This window comes from Candoia aspera, chromosome 1, assembly GCF_035149785.1.
Source record: "Candoia aspera isolate rCanAsp1 chromosome 1, rCanAsp1.hap2, whole genome shotgun sequence".
Classification (NCBI taxonomy): Eukaryota; Metazoa; Chordata; class Lepidosauria; order Squamata; family Boidae; genus Candoia; species Candoia aspera.
This window is the reverse complement of record NC_086153.1, coordinates 146296788-146312764: the sequence shown is the minus strand read 5'-3', so window position 1 is coordinate 146312764 and position 15977 is coordinate 146296788. Positions and strand designations below refer to the sequence as shown.

The following is a 15977-nucleotide window of genomic DNA, read 5'->3' as shown; positions in this document are numbered from 1 at the left end:
AAACAAAATTTGAAAATGACTTCAAGTCTTGGCCAGGTTTAGGTATGATGAACTGCAGTTGGTTGAAAATGATGACAAAAGTTTGTGTTCTGCTTGTAGTTGTGCTGGGAATAGGATGCTCAGCTGTATAGTGTCCATGTACAAAATTCAAGCCTAGCTCATTATTTACTACATGAAACTGACTGAACTTTTGAGTTATTTCCAATACCCAGCTACATGCTGTGACGGCTTACTTGCTCCTATATGTTTATGAATATATAAAAGAAGTCATGCAAAAGTATTTCTATCTCAAGATATAAATGCCAACTTTCAAAAGTTTATCTTGTGAGAAAGTAAATGCTATAGATTTAGAGGGAAGTTGCTTTCATCTGTAATTTTCTACAGCTAACACCCAGTCAGTCCAACATGCCAAAATACCAAATGAATTACAATTTGATTCATACATTCAGTTTAGCTTTCAGTGAAAGGCAATGCTTGCATGCCTTTTCAATAAAACTAATGTCCAAATAATCAGTTATAAAAATAGTGGGTGTTAAGTCCCATGCAGAGAGCCAGTTTGGTCTAATGGTTAAGGTGCTGGACTTGGAGCAGGGAAACGTGAGTTCTAATCCTGCATTAGACACAAAAGGCAGCAGGATAACTTTTGACCAGTCATTATTCTCAGCCCTAGAAAGAGGACAATTTGAAACCACTTCTGAAAATGTTGCCAAATAAACTGCATCACTTTTTCAATGTACAGGCATGCCTTGTTTTATTGTGCTTTGCAGATATTGAGTTTTTTTACAAACTGAGGGTTTGTGGCAACCCTGTGTCAAACAAGTCTATTGGCACCATTTTCCCAACAGATCAGCATCTTTTAGCAATGAAGTATTTTTTTAAATTAAGGCATGTACATTGTTTTTTTAGGTATAATGCTATTGCACACTTAATAGACTACAGTATAGTGTAAACATAACTTATATGCACTGGAAAACCAAAAAATCTGTGAGAGTCACTTTATTGTGATATTCACTTTGCTGCGGTGGTCTGGAACTGAACCCACAATATCTCCGAGGTACAGCATGCCTGTAGTCATCACAGGTCAAAGAAAAACAAAATTCCTATTCAAGTCAGTCCCTGTGCGCACTTCCTTGGATCAAGGTCCCATCAAACACAGCAGGACTTACTTTCAAGTAAATAAGCATACTTCTTGTATTTTAAATATCTGTATTAAAGGATTTAGGCATGATGAAAGAGGAGAGTAATCATTTAAAAATCGTAATAGCTCAGGTTAACATCTCCAAGTTACTAATGTTATTTTTTTTTTCATTTTATTTCAGGTCAGGGAGAAGCAAGTTATGACGGAAATACACTTACCTATAATTATGAAAACTCACTCCATCACAGCCTTCTCAATTCCAATTTTAAGTTCAGCAAGGTCAACGAATATGGACTCAATCCCACTGTCAAAAATACCATGACATTTGACACTTCCAGCCCGCTCGGAGTTGGGCTTTCCTTGTCTGTTGGCCAAAATTCCAAAGAGCTTGACAATTCACATGTTGGTGAACTCAATCTGGAAGGCCAAATGAATGTTGCTACAGCTTTTGCCAAAACCACATATATACAATCTATCACCTCTGATAAGAATACTCTCCAGCTGACATGGGAATCAACCCTGAAGTTTGATTCTTCCTTGTTTCAGGCTACTAACCAGATGACTCAAAGAATTACTAAGGATGCATGGACAATTATCTCTATCTCAAACATAGAGGGTTTCTCTCTGACTAACAAAGCTTCCTTAAGGTATCAAAACAGCCAGCTGAAATTGTCATCAGAGGCCACTGGAATCCACAGAAACCTTGAAGCTCTCAATAACTTTGATTTAACTCTAGACAAGCAGCAGGCTATCCTTCGCTCTGAGTTAAAGGCCGATTACTTAAAAAATAAGTACTATGCCCTGGTATCAGGCTCTGTTAATAACCAAGGTGTTGAATTGATCAGTGACTTGTCATGGGACAATGAAAGAAACAAAGCAGAACACAAGTCTGTGTTAAGTATTAAGCAGGATGGACTGGTGAGCAGTGCAACAACAAAACTGCAGCTTCTCTTACTGATCCTTGAGAATGAAATGAATGCACAAATTGGTGCTTCTGGTGCTTCTGTGAAGATTGATACTAATGGACGTGCTGGGATACACAATGCAAAATTCAGCTTGGATGGGAAACTGGCTCTCACAGAAATAGCACTTCTGAGCACATATCAAGGGAGCATTTTGGATGTGGACAGCAAGAATATTTTGAACTTCAGAGTGAATAAAGGAGAACTCAGATTTTCAAATAGTTTGACAGGGTCATACAAAGAAATGAAACTTGAACACACTCACGAGCTGAACACTGTAGGGTTGTCCTTGACTTATGCTTCAAATTTAGATCACACCATTAGCCCAGACATATCCCACAAACATCGTGTAGACCTGCAGCTACAGCCCTATTCCCTCACAGCCAGCTTGAACAATGATTTGAAATATAGTAGTGCCAATGTAAATAACAAAGCCCGCTTGCAACTTGAGCCCTTGAAGGTAAATCTGGATGGTAACATAAAAGGCACTTATAGTGGCAATGAGATAAAGCATACCTATATCTTTACATATGGAGATCTGACAGCTCATATGAAGACAGACACAGCTGCAAGTGTTCAGGGTACAGCTCTTACCCATAAAGTTAACTTAAATGTTGCAGGACTCTCTTCTTCAATCAATGTTAACACAAACTGTGACTCTAAATTTGTAACTTTTTCTAATGAGATACGATCTGTGGCTGCCCCTTTTACTGTCACTTTTGACATGCATACTAATGGTGATGGACAATTTTCAATCTTGGGAAAACAATCAGGTCGACTGTACAGCAAATTCCTGCTAAAAGCAGAACCTCTTGCTATTGTCTTTTCCCATGATTACCAGGGATCAACTGTCCACAACCTAAATTCTGGGGAAAGATACAATACTGGATTAGATAGCAAAGCCACTGTTGTTTTGACTCCATCTGAACAAAGCAGTATTTGGAAAATGAAGAGTCAGCTGAATAATCATGTATATACACAAGATATTAACGCCTTTAACAATGCTGAAAATATTGGTGTGGAGTTAACTGGACAAACTTTAGCTGACCTTTCTGTACTAGACTTTCCTATAAAAATACCATTCACAAATGATGAAAGAGTTAATCTAATTGACACCCTTGATTTAAGAGAAAATATAGGTGAGCCTCAAGAGTTTGGCCTCTCTCTTTCTGTGAAATATGATAAGAATGCAGATGTGCACGTCATCAATCTACCTTTCTTGGAAAGTCTTCCAGCATATTATGAGCAATTCAGACGTTCCATCTTAACTGCACTGAAGTCCATTCAGAAGACTCTAAAGAGCATAAATATAGATCAATTTATGAGAAAATACAAAATAGCATTAGATAAGTTTCCCCAGGAGATGAATGACTATGTGAACTCTTTTGATTTGGAAAGTAAAGTGAATAAACTGAAAGAGAAATTGGATGCTTTCACAAAAGATTATAGCATAACAGTTGATGACCTTCAAAACATGTTGGAAAATGCTAAAACTAATCTTCTAAAAGCTCTGACTCAGCTGCAAGTATTTCTGATTGAAACTGAAAAGTATATGAAGGAGAATTATGACTTAAGACCAGTTATCATACAACTTATTGAGCAAATTGTTGAAAAAATAAAAGTTCTAGATAAGCAATATGAAATCAGTGTGACAATGATCAACACTATTCAGCAACTCCAATCGTTTATTTCTCAGTACGATCCTAGCCAGATAGGAAGCAATGCTGCTGCTTGGGTTCAAAATATGGATACCAAGTACAAAATCAGAGCTCAGGTACAAGAAAAACTTGATCAACTGAAGAGCCAGATTCAGAGTCTTGACGTCCAACATATTGCAGAGACTTTGAAGGAGCAAATAGAGAGAATTGACATTGGAATACTTATAGAAAAGTTAAAAATACAACTTCCATTTGAAAAAATAAACCAAATCCTTGAACAAATCAAAGACATCCTTCTAAATTTTATGGAGGATTATGCAATACCTGAGAAGATCAATGCTTTCAGAGTTCGCATGCATGAACTTATTGTAAACTATAATATTGACCAGCAGGCCAAAGTTCTAATGGATAAGATGAGAGAATTGTTTGAACAACAGAAAATCAAAGAAACAGTTCAGCAATTAACCATCACACTGAAAAAAATTGACATAAAATCATTATTCAATCAAATGTTAAAGTTTGTTGATGATGCTCTTAAGCAGCTCCAAACATTTGATTATAAAAAGGCAGTTGATAGAGTCAATGACTTCCTTGATACTGTGATAAAGAAGCTAAAGTCCTTTGATTACAACAAATTTGTAGATGAAACAAACAATAAAATCCGGGAAGCAACTCAAAAAGTAAATGATGAAATTAAAGCCTTAGAGCTACCACAAAAAGTAGAAGCTGCAAAACAATACATCGAAGAAGTCAGTACTGTGGTTTCTCACTATATTGAGAAATTAAAAGATGGTAGACTTGCTGCAATAGTTAACTGGCTCAATGATCTTCTAAGCTCTCCAGCAATAGATGAACTAAAAACTAAGATGCGTGATTTCCTGGAAGATGCACGCAAAAGAATTTATCAAATGGACATTCCAATGGAATGCCAAAGGTACCTTCAGAAAGCAAGCCAGCTATACAGGACCACAATCTCCTATTTAGTTAATCAGTGGGACATTATGTCAAAGAAGATTAGTGTTTTAGCAGAGAAACACAACGTAAAAAATATGGCTGACAGTCTGAATTGGTTTGTTGAAACTGGTTTTAATGTTCCTGAAATCAGACTAGGCATAATCAACATACCTGCTTTCGAAGTCAGTCTTCGAGCCTTACAGGACGCAACATTTCAAACTCCAGATTTTATTATTCCACTAACTGACCTTCATGTACCTTCTTATCAGATAAATTTCAAGAAATTAAATGAAATCAGAATCCCAGTTAGATTTACTACTCCTAAATTTACCATTCTAAATTCTATTGACGTTCCTTCCTATACAATTGATTTTAATGAAATCAAACTGAAGATTGTGAGGATAATAGATCAAATAATGACAAGTGACTTTCAGCTGCCAGCAACTGATACATATTTTCAAGATGTAAAAATCAAAGATCTTCATTTTTCGGACTTTTCTTTACCAGAAATGAATTTGCCCCAGCTACAAATACCTGAATTATTGATTCCAAAGCTGAACTTGAATGAATTTCAATTTCCAGATATAAAGATTCCAGAATTCCAGTTACCACGTATTCCGTATACTGTAACTATCCCTACATTTGGAAAACTGTCTGGTACTTGCAGAATTGCTTCTCCCTTCTTCACACTGACTACTAATGCTGGTTTTCAGAATGTAACAGCTCATGCCCACAGCCCAGAATTTGTTGCCTCCGTTTCAGCTCTAGCAGTATCCAAAATTGACTACCTTGCTTTCACCATAACTGCAAATACTCACCTTTTGGCTCCTGAGATGAAGAAGTTAATCCTAAAAGAAAGCCTGAAGTTCACCCACTTGTATCTTAAAGCTGATCATGGAAGTGAAGTAGTATTTTTGACAAGATCTGTTCAAGGAAATGCTGAAACAACAGCCAGCTTCCGTACTGCACGTAATGCTATAGAACTACATAACAAACTAACAGTCAACCTGAACAAGATGATTTCCATGGACAGCAAGACTACATATACACATAGGCTCAATGTTCCAAAGGCCCAGTTCACTAGCCAAGCTGAATTAAGCAATGAAATAAAAGCAGCACTGGAAGCTGGACACATATCAGTTACTTCCACTGGTAAAGGAGACTGGAAATGGACTGCTCATGATTACTCTGATGAAGGAACCCATGAATCAAAAGTCACTTTTGCCATAGAGAGATCAATAGCTGCATTTGCAGCAGAAAACAGGATAAATGCTAAATACCTAAGAGTCAACCAAAAACTGGTATATGAATACAACTTGCCAAGTTCTTCAAAGCTTCAGGTTGAGTCTACAATGGAGTCACCACAACTTGGACAAAGTGTTTTAAATGTACAAGGCACAGGGAACCTTTTACAGCTGAAAATGGAACTATCTGGTACACATAACGCTAAGGTGAATGGGCACATCTCTGGGACTATAAATAATGATGTGTCCTTTTCAGTACAACCATTTGAAATTAAAACATCAGCTAATAACAACATGAATTTAAAAGTTAGCTTCCCACTCAAAATTGTTGGAAAAATTGAGTTCCTGAATAATTATGGCTTGGTGCTCAGTCCTTCTACTCAACAAGTTAGCTGGGTAGCTGAGGGAAGATTTAATCAATATAGATATGCTCATAGCTTGTCTGCTGGTAATAATGAAGATAGAATTGAAGCTATTATATCCATGAATGGTGATGCTAACTTGGAATTCCTAAACATTCCTCTATCATTTCCTGAACAATCTGTCCCCTACCTTGGTATCAAGACACCCCAAGTGCAAGAATACTCCCTATGGGAAGAAACAGGATTGAAAAAATTACTGAAAACTCCAAAACAATCATGTGATTTAAACCTAAAAATTCAGTACCAGAAGAACAAAGATGTGCACTCATTTCCAATTCCTTTAGATGGAGTGCACAAAGCACTCAATTATTACATAGTGAACTTGAACAAGCATTTTGAAAGAGGTAGGGACAGCACCTTAGCATTTCTGACAGAATCATATAACCAAGCCAAGATCAAGTTTGATAAATACAAACTGGATACTTCAGTTAACCAAGTTCCGCAAATCTTCAAGATTCCAGGGTACACCATTCCCATGCTAAACATTGAGGTCTCTCCCTTTACAGCAGAGCTCCCGACTTTTGGTTACGTGCTTCCAAAAGAAATGAGTACCCCACGTTTCACTGTTCCATTTGTTGGGTTTTCAATGCCATCATATACAGTAGTCTTTCCATCACTGGAGCTACCAATCCTTCACATTCCACAAGGCCTGAGGACACTGAAGCTTCCCAACTATCGAGTAAGTCCACTGCCAAACAGAATCCATATTCCAGCCTTTGGAAATATCACCTATGATTTCTCATTTAAATCTAGCATGATTACCCTAAATACAAATGCTGGCTTTTTTAACCAATCTGATATTGTTGCTCGACTGAGTTCCTCCTCCACTTCTGTGATTGATGACCTACAGTATCAGTTGGATGGAACAACAAGCATCACAAGGAAGAGGGGTCTGAAACTGGCAACTGCATTATCCCTGAAAAGCAAATTTATAGAAGGAAATCATGACAGCACTATCAGTTTCACAAAGAAAAACATAGAAGCTTCAGTGGTAACCACAGCAAAGATGACTGTGCCAGGCTTGAAAGTGAATTTTGGGCAGGAGCTTAAAGGAAATGCCAAAACAATACCAATAATCTCTTCAAAAATAAATTTAAATTATGATATTGATACCAATTACGTCAATGCTGAAGGAGCAGTTGTCCACCAGGCTAAGCTAGAAAGTATCATATCTGACGTATCAGCTGATACATCAACCAATGGTTTCATCAATGGTGAATTTTACGAAGGAAAGCCATTTTCTGGGAAGTTAGTTCATGAAGCAAATGCTTATTTAAATTCTAAAGGTATTCGATCAGCTGTCAAGTTTGAGACTAGTTCAAATGCTGGAGACATCTGGAATTTTGACACAAAAGAAGATGTTGCCATTGAGGCATCTACCAATTGTCTTTATGCTCTATGGGAACATAGTGGAGAAAACCGTCTACATTATTACCCACTAATTATGACTAAAGGAAATCAGATCTGCAAAGTAACTCTGGAACTAGCTTCTGGTATTATGTCGGCAGCTCTTCAGATGCAAGTTGCCCAACCAAATAATTTCCTTGGTGAGACTTCAGTTAATGAAGCCTTTTCACTGGCTGTTAATAATGGAAATCAAAAAATTGGCTGGAAGAGTGAAAGCCAAATCCTTTCCTTCTTCCGTGGACATGACGTGCAGTTAACAAATGATAATGTAGAAGCTCGAGTTGACCTGTCAGCATCTTTGGGAGGGTACATGGGCTTCCTCAGACAGTTTATGTTACCAGTTTATGAGAGGAGTTTATGGCACATCTTGAAATTAGATCTCACCACTAGACCTGAAGAGAAGCAATACCTAAATGCATCAACAAATATAGTATACACAAAAAATGAAGATGGATATTTTTTTGCTATAAATGTCAATCAACTGGAAGATGGATTTACAATAATGATTCCTGAAATTCAACCAAATGTTCAAAATCCTGTTACTTCATCTCTTGACATTCCCATTGTTCTAGGTGAGTTCAAAGTCCCTGAAAGGCTGACTAGTACATCATTTGATATCAACCTTCCTTTGCTACCAAAAATACAGTTTCCCCAATTTGATGTAATAACCAAATACAATAATCTGGAACAAAATAAAATTCCATACTTTGAGCTGACTGTTCCTGAGTATCTTGTAACAGTACCCCAATTTACTCTTCCAAGGACACTTTCTCTTGGTAATATGAATGTGGATCTGAATGCTGCAGCCAACAAGATAGCTGATTTTGATTTGCCTACAATTACAATTCCTCAACAGCAGATTGAAATACCAGCTTTCAAATTTGCTTTACCTGCTGGAATTTACTTCCCCAAATTTGGAGCTTTGTCTAGTTCTTTCAAGATCACTTCCCCATTGTACAGTGCTACCTGGAAAACAGATCTGAAGAACACAAAGGATGCTTTTGAACATTCCATTGACTTTACTGCAAATTCACCACTGCAGTTTCTGGAATCCGATTTAGATGGTAAGAATATTAGTGCTGTATTCTATGTTATTTTATCTTTGAATTGGATATAGTCAATTAGAATTTAAGATATGTGATTGAAGGAACTTCAAATACTTTACAATGTGTAGTAACATAGGTAAGATGAGGCAGGGTAATGTTTGTGGGCGGGAAAAGTTTGAAATCCATCCAGATTTAGTATGGGTAAAAAGAGATTAGATCTGGGAAGTATTGATTCATCCAGAATTCATGAGACTTATTTTGCTGTATACATGTTGTTATAGCAGCTACTTTAGAACTGAAGAAACCAACAGTAAAAACTGTTCTATTAACTGCAGAGAATGGTTAAGGCAAAAAAAAAAAAAAGATCTCAAGGACATTGTGCAAAAATCTGTGAAATCAGTGTATGTTCCATGCCCTAAATTTGTGAAATACAATTTCACCTGTATGAAATCTTTCCTTTCCAGGTGTATCCACCTACAAATACGGAGGCAACCATTCCACACTAAATATGCAGTATGATTTAGCTCATCCTGAGCTAAGTGCAAAATATAAAGCCATCTTTACTGCATATGGGTAAATATTCTCTTTGTCAACATATCTGTAGATTAAACTATATGCGATAAATGGGGAATCCTAACCAATTGAGCAGTATTATATAACAGAGACTTAATACCATACTCTGTAAGCATTATCTCAAAGTAAATGAGGACAAGGAATACAGATATCTACTCAAGAGAAGCTTGTCTAAAGAGGCATCTCCTACATATGCGTTGACATGGGGAAGTGAGGCCTCTCTGAAGATTCCTTGAGTACCAAAGGCAAGATTATGACTGGTAATGAGGAAATTTAGCAGGCTTCCCTCCTGGTGGAACTCCATTAGTTCTACTCCACCATTTCTTTGTAGAACACCATCAAAACTTTTCTTTTAACTGGCTTTGATTGAATTACAGAACTTCAAGTGTGGCTATTTGAAATGTTGTCCAATATTGACTTTTTAAATTAACGGATTCTTTCCATCGTATCAGTCCAAGGTCAGCATGATGCTATCACCTTAGTCATGCTATTTAATAATTCTGAAAAGGCTTTATCTCATTTTTCCATTCTATTAAGCTAACATAATACCTATAACACAATATATGATTTCTTTTATCAAAAAGAAATATTTTAAAATTTCATGAAAATACATAAAATCATTGATAGAAAAACTGAAGGTAATTTGACTAAATAGGTTGAAAATCAATTTTTTTTAAAAAAGAACCAATTCAAGTGTTGACTGAGAACATGCATTAATACTCCTCTGCTGAAAATCAGATATAGATTTTATATATTTTTAAGCTTCACACAGCTAGTCATCCAGTGACTAACAGCAATTATTACTAACAATCAGATAAACTAAACTACAGGTTGTATCCAGTAGTGACTTTGAACTAATAGGCTGAATGTATCCTTTTGCAAAGTGGGGCACCCAGTATTTGCCAATTCGCCTTACCTACTGTGGAAGAATGCCCTGGAATAGTAAGAACTGGTGACTGACAAAAATTGCATATCTCATTTTATATATGGATGCATGCTTCCAACATGTGGAAAACTACTATCATATATAACCCAATATCAATAAAACAGCAGAACTAATTAATATTAAAACCACTCAAATAAACCCCCCAAAAATACTTATTGATAGAATATTTAAATAGCACCTAAAAGACATGCACAAATAAAATGGTCTTTGCTGATGCTGAAAATACTTCAGTTGATGCCAGCCTAGACTTTGAGTAGACTATCCCAAAGAAATTGAGCATCAGTAAACCATCTATAATAGGCCATGATTAAAAACTTTACTTTGTATGAATTAGTAATTAACATATCCTGTGATTACTTTGTGTCTCTTTTAGAACTGCTCCGAACACAGCATCCCTGGATATCACTAGTCCAACTTTCACTGATGTCCACATGCACTACCAGGGAGATGGTTCAAGAGTTTCTACATTGATATCATCTTCTTCAGCTGGCACTCTTGGTTTTCTTACCAGTCTGGATGCTAATATTCTCAACAGCAAGATTTTCTACCAAACTCAGGTAGGCAAGGCTAAAATTACACTATGCTCCACAGTTCAAATGACCTTCAGTTTTATCCTGACCAAGTTAAACCGACTTCAGTGCGACCTACGTTCAATTACTTTCATGTGGTTAAACTCCACTACTATGTTAGTAACATTACAACACCGAAGCCCCTACTCAGAGCTGGCTTTACCCTTAGTTGCAGCTTTGACTTTTGTCCTTCCTTATACAAATATTTTCTTTTCAGCATCCTGTTGCAAAGTCAACTCTCAGGCACTATTGTAGAAAGGTGGGAGGGAATGTTAAATCATGCTTATCTAATATTTCCTTTCACTTATTCTTAAATGTTTCCTTAATAAAGAGCCCTATCAAAACCTCTACAATTAGTTATAGGCCAGTGAAATACTTTGTTGTTCCCCCATGTTCAGTTACTGTCATTTAGTTGGCATATAGAGACTGATTAATTCAAAAGGTTTTCTGAGTAAGAACAAGTTCATAATATTGTGTTCATGTGCGTGTATATGTGTATAAATACACATACACATGTATACACTAAACATTCAAATAGCTGATTACTGATCCAATTGAGGAAAACGTAAGAATTCTCAGTACTGACTATCAAGTGATATGAAGTGTAGCCATCAGCATAGTTTTTCCTCCAAATTATTATGCAATGCACTACTCAGCCCCGCTAGAGGTCTGTTTCAATCAAAGGAGGTTACAAATATGAACAAGATATTATGCTGTAGTCCAAGGGTTACTTGAACAGAACTGTTATATGAGCACTGCAGTCACCCCTGTTTTCCACTCAGTGCCTAGAGGCATTTGCAATGCATGTACAGCAGGCACGTACTGTACCTACTTCAGTTTGTTATTATCATTTCTTTAAAAGAATGAAAAATGGAAACAGAACCAGCACCTATAATTTCCAGTAGAGATTTTTTAAGAATTCTTAAAGGAAAAAAAAAAAGCCCAACACTAATTAATATGAAATGGAAAAAAACAAATACCAGCACATGTTGAAGTAATATGGACTGATCCATTCCAAAGATTCCTAGCAGGAAGGTCCTAGGGCACCTCCCCCTTCTGTTTTGTTGCAATTCTGCTAATTATCAGTACCATCATATCTGCTGTTAGCTATTTGCATTTAAATACATTAAATGCAAAGTTTAATTAATATACTGCCTAGTTTGGGCCAAGGATTTAAGATAGAAACCTAATCATTTGAGTAATGTTCATGAAATGGTACATTACAATTTTTAATAATTCTGTATAAATTAATAAATAAAATCAGGGATCACCGTATTATTATTATTGGTGTATGATTACTTTGAAAAGGAAATACACAACATACAGTGTATCTGTGCAGGGTGTACACATTACTTATTTTTTAAGTACAGTGCTTTTTTATTTCAAAGTCCTTCAAAAGAAAGTAAAATCACGGCAAATATATTTGATTTCATTTGTTTGTTTGTTTATTTATTTATCCATCCAATTTGTCCCTGCCCATCTCCTCCCATCGGGGGACTCTGGGCAGTTTACAACAATCAATTAAAACAACAATCATAAAATATACAGTATAAAATTACAATAATAAATAATATAAATAAGAGTAAAAAGTCCAAGTGGCGAAAGAATCTAAAACAGTCCAAGTGTGGGAGGCCTATAGCAGCCATCCCCATGTAGATCTATTCCCCTCTCTGCCCCAAGTGAGGCAGCAGAACCAGGTCTTCAGACTCCTCCAGAAGGGCAGGAGTGATGGGGCCAATCTCACCTCTGGGGGCAGCATGTTCCACCGACCGGGAGCTGTGGAGAGAAGTCCCGCTTCCTGGACCCCGCCAAACAAAATTGTCTTAGAGACGGGGTCCACAGCATGCCCTCTCTGCACGATCGGGTGGGACGGGTTGATGTAATGGGGATTTAAATGGGATTTAATGTAATAGAGAGTAAATGTCTTGTTCCATAACGAAGTAGAAAATAATCCCTCATTAAAATGTATTTTACATTTACAGTCTAACCCTCAGAATGAAGTGGATATCTTAAAAAGTGAGATATCTTTCAAAAATCCAGAACTGATTCAAGTCAAAACCAACTGGAATGAGGATGCCGTCAGAGAGTTACTTAAGGGTTTAAAAGAGAAGGTTCCTGAAATGGCTGATGCTTTGTACCATACTGTTGACAAGTACCACCGTAAACATACAGGCATGGGAATCAGTTCTGCTGCCTCAAAACTGCACGATCATCTGAGAAATAAAACTGACAGAACATACACAAACACTTTAAACAGCATCAGTGAACTAGAACAACGGCTTCATGAAGTAACTAACCAGGTCACAGGGAAATATGAACAGATTAAGAAAGAATCCAAAACGCTATACCATAAAGCTGCAGATCAAGCTAGCAAAATGGAATATGACCAAATCAGAGCCCAATTTTTGGATGCCATCATGAATGTAATAGTAGAATACCATAAACAGGTAAAACGTCTTATTGATTCTGCCATTGAATTTTTGAAGGTAACAAGACTCCAGGTACCAGGGCTGCCTGGGAAGCACACTGGTGAAGAACTTTATGTGATGGTCACTGAAAAAATAGCAAAAGTTATAGATCAGTGCATTACAAGAGTGCAGGAATATTTTGATTCTTTGATTGCCTTTGTCAGTGAGGCAGAAATTAAAATTCCAGCTTCCTCTGTGATAATCAAAGGTAGTGATATACTTGCAGAAATTAAAATGTTTTTAACCCATGTACAAAAGAAAGTTAGTCAGATATTTGTTGGTCTCCAGGAGATTGACTTTGCACAACATCTAAGAGACCTAAAAGAAGGAATTCAGCAAGTCTTCCAGAAGATAGAAGAGCTTATCAGAAATATACAAGCTCAAAACTATGACTATCTGAAAGACCAAACAAAACAACTGTTTGTAAATTTCTTACAAGCACTGAATAGCTTAGCAGGTGATGTAAAATATTTATCTCCTCGCATTGAAAACATTATCCAGAATACTCTCTCCGATATTTATAGTAAGTTAGAAGACATTCTACAGAGCATAAAAGATCTGCGGAAAGAATATTTTGACCCAAGTGTAGTTGGGTGGTCTCTCAAATATTATGAAGTGGAAGAAAAGCTGATAAATTGGTTGAAGGATCTTTTTAATGCTATATTAGAGTGGCACACCAAATGGATCAATGATGCTGCTGACCTCATGATAACCCTGACAGATCAGGCAAAAGAATTTTTGGAAAACCAAGAAAAACTTGCTGAGCTCTCCAAAACTGCACATGAAAAGATCCTGTATTGGTCGGAAGCTGCAAAACAGAGTGCTGCTGAACAAAACAAACAGGTCAAGGCAAAGCTACAGGAGACATACAATCACCTTTTCAGTTCTTACGAAATGCTCATCAGCAAGACACAAAGATTGATTGACTTGACAATTGAGAACTATACTGCATTCTTCCAATACCTCCAAAAGCTACTTGATTGGTTTGAGAAAGTGACAGCTGATGCTCTGAGGCCTTACATAGTTGTTCGCCAAGGAGAACTCAGAATAGATATACCAAAACCATTTGATTTGTCAGCAATTAATCCCATAAATCCAGTGTCTCAAGAAAGTGAAGATCTTCAACAGAAACAAACTAGTTTTGCAAGTCATTGATCTAAACTCCAAAAAAAGGTGGGGAGCAGCAAAATTTCATGGATGTGTAGATTTATGCTGGGCAACTGACTGGAACAGATCAAGCAACATGCTCACAGAAAAAAAGATGGTACAAATTGTTATCGCACCATATTTAAAGTCAGCAATCTGAATTTCTGCAATGTCAATAAAATATTTTAAGCTCTTATATATGAAAACTGAATAATCTCTGAGTCAGCTTATTCCTCTGCAAAGTCAATAAATGAATTCATTTATTTCATTTCATTGTCTTTTATTACAAGTTTTCTTGCAGGAGCTAGATCATGATCCAGTTTGTTAATGGAAGGCTTTCCACTGGCTTCAGAGGCCTGCTGGCCCTTTGTTGTTCAATATATTTTGTAATTGATACTAATAAATATTCAAAACTCTATAGAATAAGTTAGAGGTCAGGCTAAACTAAAGAATGTGAATTATAAATAATTTTGAATTGAGAATATAACAAATATACATAAAGTAGGAAAAAAAGGAGACTGGAGACAAAGAGATGGAATCCATGTATTCTAGATGAGAAGATAAAAAATGATTCAAATGAATCATTTTGCATGCCAAACAGACATTGTTTCATTTCTGCCCTAAACAGCCCTTTCTCCTATCAAGGTCCAGCACTAGCCTTGTGAAAATAAATTTGTTTATTAACCAAATTACTATTTTCTGAATGTTTGCCATTGATTTTTATATTTCTGTTCAACTTGCAGAACGTTTTCATTCTTATTCCACTTCAAGGTCAGCCATTGTTTCAGGCAACTTCTGAAATGATCTCATTGTTCTAAAGCGTGCACGTTACAGCAGCCCACGCTGCTGTTGGTCTTTATTGCATTAGTGCTACATCTTGGGAAAAATGCAGTAGATGGTGTTTCATAAGCAAATTCATGCTTTGTTGCTCAGTATTTAAAGATGCAGGACATTCCTGCAGAAAGCCTTACAATCTTTCCCCCACAAGATTGAAATTTACCATATCTGACAGCAAAGTATCTGGACTTAATTATTTATTTTGTTTCATGCTTTGTTAGAACATTATGTACGTATGAGAGTTCTAACTAACCTGCTTCCTTCTCCTATCTTTTCTTTCTACTGTTAGAATAAAAACATTTTTGCAATTTCAGAAAAATGTTATCCATACATGTGTGGGTGTTTTAGTTAAACTGTTCATTTTGATAGTTTCTAGATCTTTCTTCCTCGATTAAGAGTTCTGTTTGGCTGGATTCGCCTGTAACATCAAACAATAATTTGCTGTTGCATATACAAGTAGGAATATAAAAAACCCTTCATTCTTCTCCATGCATTTAGCCAAGAAGAATAAATCAGAATTTAGTTTCACTTTCATGGATTCCTATTTGTCATTATGAATAAACCTGGGGTTGTGGTTTTACGGAAATACTAGTTTGCTTTAATATTT

At 36.4% G+C, this 15977-nt stretch overlaps 2 protein-coding genes across 2 annotated transcripts in view; both read left to right on the top strand.

The window, feature by feature from the left end:
• LOC134505438 (apolipoprotein B-100-like) overlaps positions 1-10816 on the top strand; it is a 42530-nt gene extending 31714 nt beyond the window's left edge. Inside the window, exons 25-27 of the mRNA XM_063315131.1 lie at positions 1320-8849; positions 9296-9413; positions 10727-10816. Coding sequence (XP_063171201.1) covers positions 1320-8849; positions 9296-9408 — 7643 coding nt within the window. The 3' untranslated portion in view covers positions 9409-9413; positions 10727-10816. The remainder of the gene's footprint in view (positions 1-1319; positions 8850-9295; positions 9414-10726) is intronic.
• Positions 9607-14801, top strand: LOC134494218 (apolipoprotein B-like). Its single transcript, XM_063299306.1, has 3 exons — positions 9607-9614; positions 10724-10907; positions 12902-14801. The coding sequence occupies exons 1-3, from the start codon at positions 9607-9609 to the stop codon at positions 14540-14542; spliced, it is 1833 nt and encodes a 610-aa protein (XP_063155376.1). The 3' UTR covers positions 14543-14801.
• The last annotated feature ends 1176 nt before the right edge of the window (positions 14802-15977 follow it).

Bases quoted from the DNA above. Each gene is read 5' to 3' on its own strand.
- LOC134494218 (XM_063299306.1), top strand. The intron at 10,908-12,901 runs GTAGGCAAGGCT...TTACATTTACAG, and splicing joins AGATTTTCTACCAAACTCAG to TCTAACCCTCAGAATGAAGT.